General features: G+C 36.3%; 1 protein-coding gene across 2 annotated transcripts in view; it reads left to right on the top strand.

Moving 5' to 3' along the window:
* The window catches only part of LOC150079482 (reversion-inducing cysteine-rich protein with Kazal motifs-like), a 275,557-nt gene that overhangs the window by 231,035 nt on the left and 28,052 nt on the right, over window positions 1-16,470 (top strand). For both annotated transcript variants that reach the window (XM_090382723.1, XM_090382722.1), the window contains exons 18-19: window positions 9,281-9,345; window positions 9,540-9,664. In XM_090382723.1, coding sequence (XP_090238849.1) covers window positions 9,281-9,345; window positions 9,540-9,664 — 190 coding nt within the window. The remainder of the gene's footprint in view (window positions 1-9,280; window positions 9,346-9,539; window positions 9,665-16,470) is intronic.

Genomic DNA, 16,470 nt, shown 5'->3' with positions numbered 1-16,470 from the left:
AGAAAATTTTCTCTTTTCACAGAAGGAAATGGTGCAAGGCTACAAGTATTTAGACATTTATGGTGAGAAAGAAGTATTGCAAAATGTACAAATTAGCACACAATATTCTCCTTCATTTAGCAAAAGGATATCCAAATAACAGATAAAATGGCGCCTCATAGACAGGTGGGCAGGAGCAGCAGTGCGTAGCACACGCTTCTTGATTAGACCAGGGTTCGAGCCTGTGACCACCAAATACGGAGGATGCGGAAAGATCAGGGAATGACCGCCGCATATCCCCAGAGCAATATGGCCTTAGTTGCTAATGCTCCTAAAAAAAAACCAAAGCAAAACGCAAACAGATGAAACATGGACTTTTGGAATAAACAGTTGGAATAAGCACAGTGTATAAGTATAGTTTGGATACTCAAACAGATTATAATATACACACATATATATATATATATATATATATATATATATGTGTGTATATTATAATTAATATGATAAATAAAAGTAAAAGATGGCAGTTCGAAACATCCGGAAAGTTTAAAAAATTATATCAAAATGTTAAAAGAAAGTTACGATAGCCTACATCAGATAAAGGCGGGAAAAATTTGCTAAATACAGTACTCCGAAACTAATAAATAATGAAATCTGATGTCAGCAAAGTAAATATTGATGCTAAATCGGGTATTTCATCGGGGGACTACACCTGAATTAGCATCAACGGACTGCATTTCCATACTTGCCCATAGTTATGCAAGAGAAAATTTATAAATGTAAATAAATATAAAAAAAAAAAAAAAAAAACAGAAAAGTATCTCTTACAAAGTATGGACAAGGTAGTCCCTACGCAGTATTATAATGAAAATATAATTAAGATAAAAGGGTGAATATTATAAAAAGTAGAAGATTAAAAATATTATACCTGAAAATGGCGATGCGAAATTACATGAGGTCAATACGATAGCTGCAAACAAAACAAATGAAACAGCTACTAACGAAAAAATAGATGACTAGTGACCTCTATAATCAGTTTTTAAAGCAGTATTTTAAATACACAGAATAAAGTAAATTTTAGGCAGATAAGAAGAAATGTGGCGAGAAGTGTACCAGACAGGACCATATATATATAAAAAATAAATAAAACAGGAGAGGCTGTGGTTTTAAGATTAGCATTGCGCAAAGCAGCAGATGGCTAAAACTTAAATTAATATAAATAGTGCATTAAAACCAATGGAGATAACAGAATGATAAAAATCGTTTAGACAAACAAATGCACCAAAGCGCGCAAAGCAGCAGCAAAGGATGCAGATGTATATAAAATAATATAAATGCCAATGCAAGCAACACTAAAGGCCACAAGGAAAAAATAGATTAACTATAGAATAAAGATTGAAGCCAGCAAATGGCAAACCGGAGTTAAAAACAAGACCATCTAAAGACTGAATAACAGAGATGGGTGTAATTTAAACAACAGTATCGCACAAAGCAGCAGATAACTAATTCTTAAATTGATATAATAATATAATATATAAAAGATTGTATTAAAGAGTAAAAACAGAAAACATCAGAGAGTTAAATAAACTGGATATGGCAAATGTACCGAAGCGCGCAAAGCAGCAGCAATGGATGCAAATGTAAATATATGTATATTATAATTAATATGATAAATAAAAGTAAAAGATGGAAGTTCGAAACAGCCGGAAAGTTTAAAAAATTATATCAAAATGTCAAAAGAAAGTTACGATAGCCTACATCAGATAAAGGCGGGAAAAATTTGCTAAATACAGTACTCCGAAACTAATAAATGAAATCTGATGTCAGCAAAGTAAATATTGATGCTAAATCAGGTATTTAATCGGGGGACTACACCTGAATTAGCATCAACGGACTGCGTTTCCATACTTGCCCATAGTTATGCAAGAGAAAATTTATAAATGTAAATAAATAAATAAATATAAAAAAAAAAAAAAAACCGGAAAAGTATCTCTTACAAAGTATGGACAAGGTAGTCCCTACGCAGTATTATAATGAAAATATAATTAAGATAAAAGGGTGAATATTATAAAAAGTAGAAGATTAAAAATATTATACCTGAAAATGGCGATGCGAAATTACATGAGGTCAATACGATAGCTGCAAACAAAACAAATGAAACAGCTACTAACGAAAAAATAGATGGCTAGTGACCTCTATAATCAGTTTTTAAAACAGTATTTTAAATACACAGAATAAAGTAAATTTTAGGCAGATAAGAAGAAATGTGGTGAGAAGTGTACCAGACAGGACCATATATTATATAAAAAATAAATAAAACGGGAGAGGCTGTGGTTTTAAGATTAGCATCGCGCAAAGCAGCAAATGGCTAAAACTTAAATTAATATAAATAGTGCATTAAAACCAATGGAGATAACAGAATGATAACTCAGAGATATATATATATATATATATATATATATATATATATATCTGAGTTAATAATAAAATATTAAAACCAAAAAGATCTAAAAGCATTCAAAAAAAGCATATAAAAATTTGCAGTGTATTGATAAAGAAAACAGATGAGTTTTCTTTATCAATAGACCATCTCAGAAAAGCACAGTGATCACTTAAATATAACAGAATCTTCATGGCACAGAGTCCTCGGTGGAACCAGAAATGACCCAAGATCTAATCAGGTACCAGCATTAATCCCATCTAAATATCACTAACTCAGAGATGGGATTAACCCCTTCACGGATTATCCCGAGATATCTCATTTTTAGGTTTAAAAGTTATTTGGAACATACATGAAATATCTCGGGATACAATAATACCTGAAGCAAACAATAATACCTCCAAATTTAGGACTGAAATGTATTTTCCCTGGTATTTATCTGGCTAATTTTACATTAGGCAGGTTAATCCAGAGTTTTCTCAGGATTTTCTTATGCCTGGCAGCAAATGACTGGTTTTCATTTTACTTATATTGTACAGCAATGTCAGAACAGTATTGCATGTTCCTGTGCCGCCAGTAAGCAAAATATAATTTGCCATCCTAAATGCAGAATACTGAACCCACAAAAATAATATCGAAAAATATTTCGGCACCCTCTTGAACTTCTGCCCATAAGCAACGCTTACCTTGCCTGTCCACTTGTGGCGGCTGTGTGTCAGAACTTAGTTAGTTCGCAATTACTGCTTGTGGTGGGAGGTTACTGCTTGTGCGTTCCACTTGATTTTTTAAATTTATTTATATAATGAGTAATGAAGACTTTTTCTGTGCCTTTCTTTTAGCTCAAGCGCTAATTTATTAAAAAAATCTGTATAATTTGCACACTTTTTGGCGTACCCAAGATAACTCGGGATAGCCCAAATGGGTTAATTACTCCCATGTATTTTCTATGAAATAATTAATAAATGACAAAAAACTATACAATGAGTATTCGCACGATGCATACTTTTAATCTGTAAAATAAAAAAAGTCGATCCATTAAGGCACATTTTCTGGAAAAAATGTTCCAGGAAGGGGTTAATGCAACGATCCTTGTCCTAATTAATATTATATTTTGTGGGCCAGAAAAATGAGCCTTCAGGCCACTTTTGGTGCCAAAACTTGACTTCTTCCTATGATGGTAGCATTTAGAGGGAGAAAATTTGGTACCCTATGGCAGATTATGGGCAGTCTGCCATAGCCAAGTACTTGTATGATGAGAGACACAAAATCACTTCTTCCCCCTACATGCTATCATTATTATTATTATTATTATTATTATTATTATTTCTCCCTGATTGGGGATTCCACTCCGTGATGGGTACTGCTACCAAGTATATAGGGTGGTTGTAATATCTGGTGTTACTGTTGGTCAAGGAACTCTCTGATTATCCTATAGGTGTTCAGGATTGTGACTTTCTGGAGTTCTTTCTAGGTGTTCTCTGGGAGACCTATTGCTGCTAGGCTTCTATGTAGAGTCTTTGGCACCATACCGGTGGTTGACATAATGATTGGGGATGGTCATTACTTCTTGCATATGCCACATCTCCTTGACCTCATGCCTCAGGTTCGTGTACTTCCTAATTTTTCCTCATGAGTTTTCTGGACATTGCTAGTGTAGGGCACCACTATGTCAATCAGGTAGGAAGCCTTTTCCATCTTGTCCACAAGGGTTATGTCCGGTCTGTTGTGTGGGATGGTCTTATCCGTTATTATGTACAGCGTTTGAGTTGGGGGTCTCTAGTACTGCCTGGGGTTTGTACTTGTAGTATGGTACACTTTTGTGGACAATACATCGTTCTGATGTATTATCCTGGCTACCTGGTCGTGTCTATGCATGTACTCAGTCTGGGTGATCACCTTGCACCCCACGGTGATGTGTTGGATCATTTCTGAGGCCAGGTGGCATCGTCGACATGTGTCAGATGACATTCCGGGCTCCTTTGTGATGTATTTTCTATAGTTTCTGGTGTTGATTATCTGGGCTTGGATGGCCAGCATGGATCCTTCAATCTCAGGGAAGAGCGTCCTGCTTGTGAGCCATGCACTGGAGGCAATGTTATCGATGTGATCTTGATGGAGGTCATTGTAGTGTCTTCTTTGCCCATCTTTCTGGCTTCGTGTCTTGGGCTGTCTGGGTGGGAGGGGATTCCTCGCTTAGGTTGAGTGGGGTATACCACTTATCTATCTTCCTTATGGCCTGGTGGAGTGGTGCTGTGTTGTTCTTGAAGTAATCCTTCAGGTTAACTATCGCTGTTTTCTGTTGCTCTGTCAGACCCCTTCCTCCCTCTTTCCGAGCTATTGTTAGTCTCTCCACTGCTGACTTCAGGTGGTGTTGGCGGCTCTTGGTCATCATTGTCCTTGTCGTTCACATGATATCTTCTAGCTTGGTGTTAGTCCAATCTATAACCCCGAAGAAGGTATATGTTAGTGCTGGAGCTGCATAGGTGTTTATGGCTTTAACTGTGTTCCCTCCATTCAGTTTTGCTTTTAGCAGGCTTCTGTGTCTCTGGTGATATTTTTCGGTCAGGCACTTCTTGATTTCCTTGTGCTCTAACTGCTGAGCCTGCATCATCCCTATAGGTCTCTCCTTCTGTCATAACTTCAATCTCTTTACCAGTCAGCAGCTGGTAGTTTCGGCTGACTAATTTTCCCTGGTGCAGTGTGTGGGTCTTGCATTTGTCTAGACCAAATTCCATCTGATGTCCTTACCGAATTCTTCGGTGATCCAGAGTAGTTGCTGGAGTTGCTTCTCGGTTGCCGCATAGAGCTTGATGTCATCCATGTACATCAGGTGGGTGAGGGTGTACAGGTCCTTTCTTTGAAGTTATATCCGTACTTGCTACCGTTAAGCATGGTGGATAGTGGGTTGAGTGGTAGACAGAAGTTTGTCACTATCGGATTAACCTTGTAGATCTTCAGTGTCTCTATTAGCCAGCTATGAGGTACGGAGTTGAAGGCCTTGTGGTAATCGATGTAAGCTGTGTATAGATTGCGGTACTTCTGGTAGGCTTGCTCCATAACTGTAGCATCTATGGTTAATTGCCACTTGCATCCTTTCTGCTGTTTGGCCATTATGTTCTGACTCTCTGAGTGGTCTGATATCTTCTTGGTTATGCAGCTGGTCAGGATCTTGTACATCGTTGGGAGGCCGGATTGGCCTGTATTTCATCGGGTTTCTTGTATTTTCATCTTTATGCTTCAGATATGTGACTCCTTCTGTGAGAAACTTCAGGATTGTCTCCATGTGCCTTATCATTCGAGTGAACTGCTCTGCTAGGTGCTTGTGTGTGCAGGTGAGCTTCTTGTACCAGTAGTTGTGGATGTTATCAATTCCTGGGGTTCGCCAGTTGTGGGTGTTTCTGATCGACTGTTTTACTCCTTCTTGAATCTCCCACTCTCTCATCTCTTGATGTCCTTGGTTTTCTTCCATTCTACTTCTATCCAGGGGGCTCTGCTGTTATGTCTTACTTCACTGCTCCAGATATTTCCCCAGAACTCCTCGATCATCTTCTCGGGTGGTCCATTTCCTGCTTTCTCATCTTCACCCAGTTTCCTGTAGAAGGCTCTTTGGTCCTCATCGAAGATTCAATTGTTTATTTTCTTCTGGGAGCTCTCTTTGTATCGGTGTAGTCTCTTGCTGAGTGCAAGGGGGTTCTGTATTCTCCTGTTCTCTGATTTCTGATCTCGTGTTTGCTATGGACGCTGTCTCTCTTGAAGATGCTCTTCACCTTTCCAATCAATTTTTTACTTTTATTACCCTATTGGTACTGGGTCAACTGACCTATCTTGACTCTTAATTCTTCTTTCCCAAGCTGGCAGTTCCTTCTGTTTTCAGTTCTGCTGCTGGTCTCTCGTTTCTTTTCCATTTAATCCTAGTGGCTGCTATGGCAGCACAGTATACAGTTGTGTGGATAGCCTCCAGCATTGTGGCATTATTTGCTGATTGAGGTGGTCTGTTACTATCCACAGGATTTTATTTGGCCTCTGCTTAGGTATCACATGGGTACTAGTGGGGTCCATTCCTTTGAATTCTGTTAGGGCCTTCTTCCACTCGTCTTCTATTCTGGATATCATGACTTCGTCTCTTTCCACTTCAGCTACTCTGGGTTGTATTTCTTCTTGCTCTTCCTCCTCTGGTTCCATATTGACCATATTCTTTGTGCTTTGTAGTTGATCACTCACATCCTGCTTGATTTTTTCCAAGATGGCAGGAGCTATTAGGTTTTTTGTGACGATGGTCCTTCTTTGGTCTGCTAATCGCTGTTCGGTGACCTGAATATCCAGGAATTGTTCCAACCACTTGGTATGTAGTTGTGACCTGTACATTGTCATATCAGTATCTAGCCTGGTTATTTCATAGTATGCTCTCATATGATGTACGTATTCATTCCTTTCGATGCTCCACTTCATGCGTTATCGTCTTCTTCCTTCCTGGGTGGTCACTAGCGCAGTTGCGCAGGAAGCACTTCCAGTTGGTGGAGCTGGATAGTCTTGCCCTTCTCTTGTGGTAGCCTTATGGGTGACAGTGCCAATTTCTCCACTGCTTGCTTGGGAGACAGACTGTCTCCAACTTTTCGAATCGACCCCTCAGCCCAAGGCCTGAATGCGAGTGACTTTATCCTGCACCACAATCGATGCAGTATGATTAATATTTCTCTGTGGCATCATCCATCTATGGAGGTGGACTTGTTTAGCTTCGGCTTATGTCCAGCGGCTTTTTAGTTCTCGTGAGTGACACCAGATGGCACCACTGTCTGTCTCAGCCGCCGCTCCGACCTTGGGGAAGGTAAGTCCAGTGGAGCAACTTTCGCAGTTTTGTTTATTATTATTATCATTTTATTATTATTATATCGGTCTCCCAGCGTAATAGAGCTGCATTCGTTTCCACCAAGGCGGGATTCGAACCTAGGTCCATCAGGCTGGTAGTCCAGTATCTTAACCACTGGGCCATCATGCCCCTTTTACTTCTATCCAGGGGGCTTTGCTGGATAGAAGTAAAATTATTATTATTATTATTATCTATATAGCACAAGGAAGCCTGAGGCCTATGCTGCACCAGCCAAAAAAAAATTTCCAAGTTACCCTGAGAGAGAGAAGTAGAAAGGAATCACCAAGAGAGAGAAGAATGATGATATCCAGCTCAGGACCCTGGGTGTGCCAAGCCCATACTCACCAGATGTGATTAGAGTAGGTTCTCAGAAGTTTTGACTGTAGAAGTGGCTTGAGGATGTGTATTTGCACTCAGTGTAATATAACATTAATTCAGAATAGGGATCACTGCACTCATCCCATTTTTGAGTTAAGTTAAAACAGGATAAATGCCAGCACCTCAGAAGATCCCAAGCCATTTCCAGTTCACAGATGCAAAAAGATACTGATAATTTGGTGAGGGTTAGGGACTGTGTTATGAATGAATTTTCTTCCAGTTATTTTGTGATATTTAAGTAATCACTGTGCTTTGCTGAAAGGTTCTGTTGATAAATAAAATGGATTTATTTTTGAAAGCTTCATATACTGTATATGGTTTATTTTTGAAACTTTTAAATATCTTTGGTTTTGGTATTTTATTTTTTAACTCAGTATGTGTGATATTTTATATTGTTATTTTATTTTGTCAAAATTTCCCTTTTCAGGTTGGTGTGTGATTAACTTTTTTTTATAAAATTAATTGCTGATCTTAAGCCCTTTTTAGTGAAATTGTAAATAGTATGATGTATCCAAATGCTCAGTACATGATTATACCATTTCTGAGGTGCAGTGAACAACTATAACTATGTGGTTACCTTTTATAGGGTGAACTGTTGGAAATATACCACAGGCCTTCAACAGTGTAAAAAGTTCACGTCATCAGTCTACCCAGGACCTGCCACATCCAGGTCAAGCACATAAGGTCGTTATTGAAACAACTGTCAGCCAGGTGGATGATCTCTGTAGACCATCTTCAACAGTGTAAAAAGTTCACGTGTCATCAGTCTACCCAGGACCTGCCACATCCAGGTCACATGAGCTGTGTGGAAGATTTCCAGTGATCTCAATATAAACTTTGGTTGTGCCCACAGAATACTGCAGGACCAACTTCGTTATCAGAGAGTGTGGGTAGAAAAATGTTTGAGCACATGAATGCCACACACTATGCATAAGTTTTTACATGATGGCACACCATAAGTTTTATGGTATGCCATCATGAGCATGGTGAATATTTCTTAGATTGGCTCATCAATCACAGTGCCACCACCATGGTTTGGAGACCAAATGCATGAGCCAGTAATGAAAGTATTGTTTCTCCTTCCTTCCACACACACACACACACACACCACAATAAAAAAAAAATTCTTCATTGTTGCCCCACAGCACAGCACAGATGCTGAACACTCTACCTTCACTCATTGCCTTGTGACTGCCACATATTTGGCCTCCCTAAAAAGGCACATTCAGAGGTCATCACTTTTATTGGATAATAAAGCAAAAATAAATGTGACCATCACACTTTTTTTTTCACCAGCAGCCAATGGAATTCTATGCTGAGGATGTCTTTTGCATAGATATCTTAACGTCTTAGGTTCTTACTTTAGACCAGTGCATATCTGAACTGTTTACTCCAAAAGTCTGTTTCATACAAATGACTTTTCAACCAGGTTCCATGATATTGTACTTTTCCTTAGGTTTTTTATTTATTATTTTCTATCTGCATTCAGTGCAAATAGAAAATAATAAATTTTTATGAATATAAAAGGTCTTTTTTAAAAGTAATTTTAATACAATTCGAAAAATATATATATGGCAAATAAATTTTTAATTATAAATGTAATATCATTGCAGGTGTGTAGCAAGGAGACAGACCTGCCTGACTAGTGGTCATAAGCATTGTCCTCAGTTTTATTGTGGTGAGTATTTTTTCAAAAGTATTATTAAAAAGGTAGCACTACTACTATAAAAATATCTTTCTTGAGATATTTGAAATATCTGCATGTGTTTTATAAGAAATGAGTTACCTTCTTTCTTTCTTTTTTTTTTCTTTCTTTTTTTGTATATAGAAAGGCTGGTAATAAAATAATATCAAGTACTGCTCTGTTTTTAGCTAATACTCACAATTGTGAAGAGGAACCTGAATCCCGAGTGTGTGATACAACTGGCGAAGAACATATGAACATATGTTGGTTGTGGCTTCGAGGCAAGACATTGGCTTACCATGGAAAGTGCTTGGTAAATTTAAAAAATTTCACTGACTTTATTTTGCTATCATTCACAAACAAAAATTAAATTAAGCATTGATTTTCTTTATTTTCCATCTCTAGATACACCTTGGTCATGTCCATACTAAGAAACAGATTGCAAATTTTATAAATTCCACAATTTACAAAATCTTTGTTTTTTTTCTTATTGTTTTCAAAAATTACTTTCTTCTTTGTTTATGGCAGAAATGTTCAAAGTATTAGGTATGTTATAGACTTTGTACAGGTACACCACCTATTTTCTATCATCTTTGTTTCCCTAGTCTTGCTGGATTATCTGTTTTGCCGGACCAACAGAGGTCACATAATATAATTCAACAGTACACCTCTGACCCACTAATGCACACCCTATGTACCATGACTGCTATATCCTTAAATTAAGCAACTATTAAATGTAAATTAAATGATTAAATGAAATACAGGTACATTAGTATAAATGATATATGCTCATTAATATCAATGAAACAGAATTATTTTAGTTAAATGTGAATTAAATGATTCAATGAAAATACTTTAATGCTATATAAATAGAACAGATTTATTAATTACTGTACTTACAAATAACGTTACAGTATTACTACTCCCAATTTACAAGAACTGTAGAGCTAATCACAAATGTCTAGAAGTAGAGGGCTTTCAAGACTACAGTCTGTTTCATAGTTGACTGTTTCACCATGGCTCTGTGCTATTGCAGGGGAAGGGAACATCCAGGGTACATGAAGCTGAAGCCACAGGATTTTCAGGGGTAGGCCTGCTGCTATGGCTCATGTTCTTCTTGGCTATGTTTTTAAATATATCATACCACGTAAAGTTGTTTCCTGTGCTTTGATCTTTCCCTGTGTAATTTTTCATGTCAAATTAAGATTCATTTCCTCTTGTCCCATCACAAAGGTTAATTGAATTGGGTGAATTAACTTGACAATAGTAGGTCTTTCAGCTGCACCTGCTTCATTTTCATCGCTTTAATTGTTTTCATCAAGATTTAGAACAGTGTCTATAATTTAAGAGTTAGTATGGTGATAAACAACAGGTGTTTCTTCTTCGATATCCATTCACTCGGCCAAATTTTCTTCATTTACCCTACTTGCTAGATCCTTGCCAACAGGTCCTGTAACACATTTTGCATACTCAAGCAACTCATGAATAACTTCTTTAATACTCCTGTAAAGTCATTGTCAAAATTTTCATCTGGTGAATTATCAAATATCAAGGAAGGCCACAACTTATCCTAGCCTTTCTTTAGTGTTGATGCTTGTACCTTCTCCCAGGCACTAGCAATGAACCAAAGCATGTCCTTCAAGCTAAATTCTTTAATAAATATCTCTAGAGGCTTGCCAACATTAACCACATGTAACGTACATTTCATGAAAGTGAGTGATACTTAGCCTTCACAGAGTGCAGTATTCCTTGGTCTTGGGATTGGATAAGTTATGTACAGTTTGGTGGTAAATTATTATTATTATTAGTAGTAGTAGTAGTAGCCATATGGTGCAAGGAAGCCTGAGGCTTATGCTGCACCGGCCAAAAAAAAAATTTCCCAGTTACCCTGAGAGAGAGAGAGAAGTAGAAAGGAATCATCAAGAAAGAGAAGAATGATGATATCCAGCTCAGGACCCTGGGTGTGCCAAGCCCATACTCACCAGATAAATACATTGTATAAACATTTTCTTCATATAAGAGCTTTAGGGTGAGCTGAGCAGTTGTCCAGAATAAGAAGAATTTTGCAATCCTCAGGTAGGCCTACAGATGTGCAGTGTGCTCTTGCTTCTGGTACAATAAAACTTTTAAAACTATTCTAGGATAATCTCAGTGGTAATCCAACCATTTTTATTTGCACAGTATATTACTGGATAAATTTTAACACCTTTCAATTCCCTATGGCATTTACTTTTTCCAATCACCAGTGGCTTAGATCTGTGTGTGTCTGCAGCATTTGAGCCTACTAAGATGGCAATCTATCCTTAGTTTGTTTGAATCCTGTCAACTCTTCATCTTCTGTTGGTAATGTCCTCCTAGGTGTACATCACCAATATAATGCAGCTTCATCTGCATTATACACCTGATCGGGACTGAAGTCCTTGTCAGTCACAAGCCTCACAAATTCAGCCACATAACTCGGCAGCTCCATCATGATTTGTAGACTGTTTTTCTCCACACACTTTATGAATAGAAATTCCATGGTGCTTCTTAAACCTTTGAGCCACTCCTCACTATAGTCATATTCTAATTTAAGTTCTTTATGGAACAATTGGGCCTGTTCCATTTTAACATGCTACCCGACAAGTCTACTCCATCACTTCAACATTGTCAAAACCATTCCATCATCTCTTGATCATATTCAGTTCACTTGCCATCTTTCATAGTTTTTCTAATTCTCATTTGCTTGTTGGACTCACTCTCTATTTAGAATTTCAATATTTATTTTGTCCTTTTGCTTCTTTATATCACAAATAGTTGATGAACCAATACCATAGATATCATATAGCCTCCACATAGAAACACCTTGATACAGTTTTTTTCAACAGTTTTTCCTTATCTTGTATCGATATGCACTGATGTTTATGCTTGACACTTGCATCTTCCTTAGAAGCCATGACTAGGAATAAATTTAAGCATAATAATTACACAAATTCAATGAATCACCACCAAATACTGCAGTGTAAACAATCTAAGTGAGCGTGCATGCTACATTTACGTTTTTTACACAATGCTGTCTGTGGCAACCCAATAAACTAGTCTGGCAGTCATGGGAATTTCAATTGTCCACTTGTAATTTTGTCCAGATTAAAAGAGGTACCAGATCATCTGTTCCCAGAAAATCGGTGGTGTACCTGTACTATAACTAAATCATATATCTAAGAGTTCCCTATAGATTAAAAGTTATAACTTAACAAAATAATTATTTACCAAAAGCTTGTCACGATTGCATAGGAGGCTGAATTGTTGGATAACAGGAAAGAGGTTTCAATTATAATCAGAGTGAGGTTCAGTTTAAAATAAGTTATAAAACAATTATTGCCATTTGTAGCAAGTGATCAAAGGCTTCAGAATCCAAATAAAATTTTTTCTTGCATGTTCAGAAATGCAGAGCAAAACCAATGCAATGTATGAATTATAAATGTAGAATCAAGCCTTATGAGAACAATAAGGCAATAATGCAACATAACAAGCTTACTTACGTAAAGTGCTTACTCAACCTTTCCATATTTTACATGAGAACAAAGTTTTTTTTTTAATATATTGTGCAGTCACATTAATAGCTACTATGGAGATCCACTCATTCGTTGAAGAGCTTTAAAACCATAACCCCAGGGGCTCACATCTGGTGAGTATGGGCTTGGCAAACCCAAGGTCCTGAGCTGGATATCATCATTCTTCTCTTTCTTGGTGATTCCTCTCTCTCTCTCTCTCTCTCTCTCTCTCTCTCTCTCTCTCTCTCTCTCTCTCTCTCTCTCTCTCTCTCTCTCTCTCAGGGTAACTCGGGAATTTTTTTTTTTTGGCTGGTGCAGCGTAAGCCTCAGGCTTCCTTGCACCATATGGCTAATAATAATAATAATAATAATTGTTGATAGGGATCCATCAAAATCTGTAACATATGGGACCAACCACTTATCACATAGAACTAATGGTCTTAAAACAAATTCAGCGAACCCTTCAAAATCTAACAATAAGTTCATGTGAAGCCAATGAAGACCATATCAGCACAAACATAGCAGCAATAGCAGATTTAAGAATTCCTTAGAACCAAAGAATATTACATAGAAAATCAACAAGCAGATTCACAAAGACATCTGCATTTTAGATACAGTTAGTCCCCGACTTATGTAAGCCCAAGTTACATAACTTTGGACTTACATAAATTTTTTTGGTCAAATCGTAAAGGTACTGTCTGTATAATTTTTAAGAGTGAAGTCGAATGAAAGAACAATAAGTTTTTATTTTCGTTCCCATACAAAAGTATGTTGGATAATAACCTGTGGCATAAGTAAAATCTAGGTAAATAACTAGAGTTAACATTTGATTTTCTGCTTTAAAAATGCTAAAGAAATATTCGAAAACGTATTTGAGAAAGGCAAACTACGTCAAAGCACTTCATAGAAACTCCCACAGTGTTCAAGCCACATGGACTGTCTCATCAGATATTTCTTCAAAGAATTGCACTCTAGCCCTTTGTCTCTACATCCTTTCCTTCCTTCCTTCCTTTCTTTCTGGATTGTAGAGTCAGTTCAGTTTTGTTTGCGAGCGAAGTGTGAGCTTTTGTTATCCAGGTATTAAAACCTAATTTATACCAACAACATTTTCTGAGGCTGTAAATGCAACAGAGCAAGGGAAGATGGATTTGTGCTAATTTTGAAAGACGTTTATCACATAGATGTGATAAACATAGATCTGTAAATGTGATAGATGTGTTGCATATTCCATCACGTTTATCAGGTGATGGAATACACAACATTTCAAGAGCCTGGAATGATGTGATAACTACTTGTATGAGCAAAGTTTGAAAAACACTTCTAAAACATTCTGAGCTTAACAATGAAGGCCTCAACAAAGATGAGCTGATGTCTTCTGTTACCAAATAAATTGCAAACTTAGCCCAGGAATTGCAGCTGGTCCTGGAGGACGAAGATGTAGACAAGCTTGTGGATGAACGAGGTGAAGATTTAACAACAGAAGACCTAGCCCAATTAAACATGCAAAGAGTTGAGGAGCAAGGGAGAGCCGAATCCTTTGAGGAATCGGAACAACCCAAGAAGCAGTTAAAATTAAAGGGAATGGCAGAAGTGTTTTGTAAAATTCAGGAAGGTCTCTCTATATTTGATGCAATGGATGAAAACACCAAACGTTTCTTGAAAATAGAAAGAAAAGTTCAAGATTTCTTATCAGCTTATCACAAAATTTATGGAGAGAAAAAAAAAGCATACAAAGCAAATAAAGATTGAAGAGTTCATATCACGTATCATCTCCTTGACCTCTACTCATCCTACAACACCATGTGATTAATGTGTCTTGTTAATGCTTCAAGTTCGTTTTAAGTTACCTTCAGTTCATCACCTGAAGTGTATAGACTTCATTATTTATTGTGTGGTTTAGACCAGTTTTCTTAAATATGTACACTTTCGTTTTGATTCCCTTAGTAGACCTTATAAAGCATACATGGCATACAAAATACATATCAATTTTTACAGTACAATAATATGTTTTTTCTTCCTTTTATATTTTCTTTCCTCTGTGCCATTCTAGCTACTTCACTGCTGTCCCCAGATAAAGTTTTTAATTGTTATGGTATATTAGTAAATTAATAAGAGGAGTTTACCTCAATATAGTACGTGGAACACTTCCGTATGATACCCTCCAGAAATTAGAACGGAAAAAACGAAAAAATCGACAACTTACCGGTACATTAAAGTAAAATATAAATAATTAAATAATTAAAGTAAAATATAAATAATTAAATAATCAATTTAACACAATTCAAAACAATTAAAATTCAAATTAACGCAATTAAAAGAATCTAACGAAAATATTCAAAACGATTTTCCTTCCTAAAGCTGACAATGCTTTTCGACCGACTGTCGTGATCACAGGAATGAAAATTACCGAATCAGGATGAATATTTTCATTAGATTCTTTTAATTGCGTTAATTTGAATTTTAATTGTTTTGAATTGATTTTGAATTGTGTTAAATTGATTATTTAATTATTTATATTTTACTTTAATTATTTAATTATTTATATTTTACTTTAATGTACCGGTAAGTTGTCGATTTTTTCGTTTTTTCCGTTCTAATTTCTGGAGGGTATCATACGGAAGTGTTCCACGTACTATATTGAGGTAAACTCCTCTTATTAATTTACTAATATTATTATCAACGTAGAACATATTGAGTATTACAGCTCTGATTCATACTATCTAATTGTTATGGTATATAACTATTCTTCTTCATTCTTAGGATATTATGTGGTTTTTGTAATTTTGGCATATCAGGGATATAGTAGCAATATTTTATTAGTCATTCCTGAGTTACTTAAAAATCAACTTACTTAAGAAGTCCTGGAATGTATCTCTTACTTATGTCGGGGATGGACTGTACTTGCTTTCTCTGATAAGAACAAATTTTCTTAGTTTTTAATTAACGATTCTACTTAAACTTGGTTAAAGTGACTACTGATGAGAACTTAGCTATAATATCACAGTTAAATCAATTAAAAAAATCTTCATAAAAATTGTACAATTTTACCTTGGTTGTTTTCAAATCATTGGTTATTTTCATAAATTTCAGAATTGTGTACATCCACTAAAATGTCAAAATTTCCAATAAACTGACTAGCATTGTATATTATAGAACATGTAGAACATTCATTTTTTGTATGCTAGTGTTGTATTTCAAATAGTAATATGTATATTCTATTGTCTCAGATGCTGTATACCATACAAAGCCAAGATCATGCAGTAAACAATCCACTACTGCTTGCGGTAACATAGACAAATTATCATCATCATGTGATTTATGGTTGGATATACAGCAGACTCTCAATTTACCAGAATCAGATTAACCGGGACACTTTAAGATTCCAAATTAAAAAAAAAAAAAAAAAAAATCAACCAAAAATCATAAAATTCAAGTAATAAATAGAATAGGTATAAACAGACATTTTGCAAGTCGTAGATAAGTGAAAGAAGTGGCATTATAAATTATCATTAGGAGATTAGTATGCCTATTATCTTGCAACCGCTGTCTTCAATCTTGCAATGCTGTCTTGCAACCCCTATCTTTA

This window comes from Mastigoproctus giganteus, chromosome 10 (assembly GCF_048544385.1).
Source record: "Mastigoproctus giganteus isolate SK-2022 chromosome 10, ASM4854438v1, whole genome shotgun sequence".
Classification (NCBI taxonomy): Eukaryota; Metazoa; Arthropoda; class Arachnida; order Uropygi; family Thelyphonidae; genus Mastigoproctus; species Mastigoproctus giganteus.
Note: the sequence above shows the minus strand (reverse complement) of the source record. Positions and strands in the feature narration are given on the sequence as shown.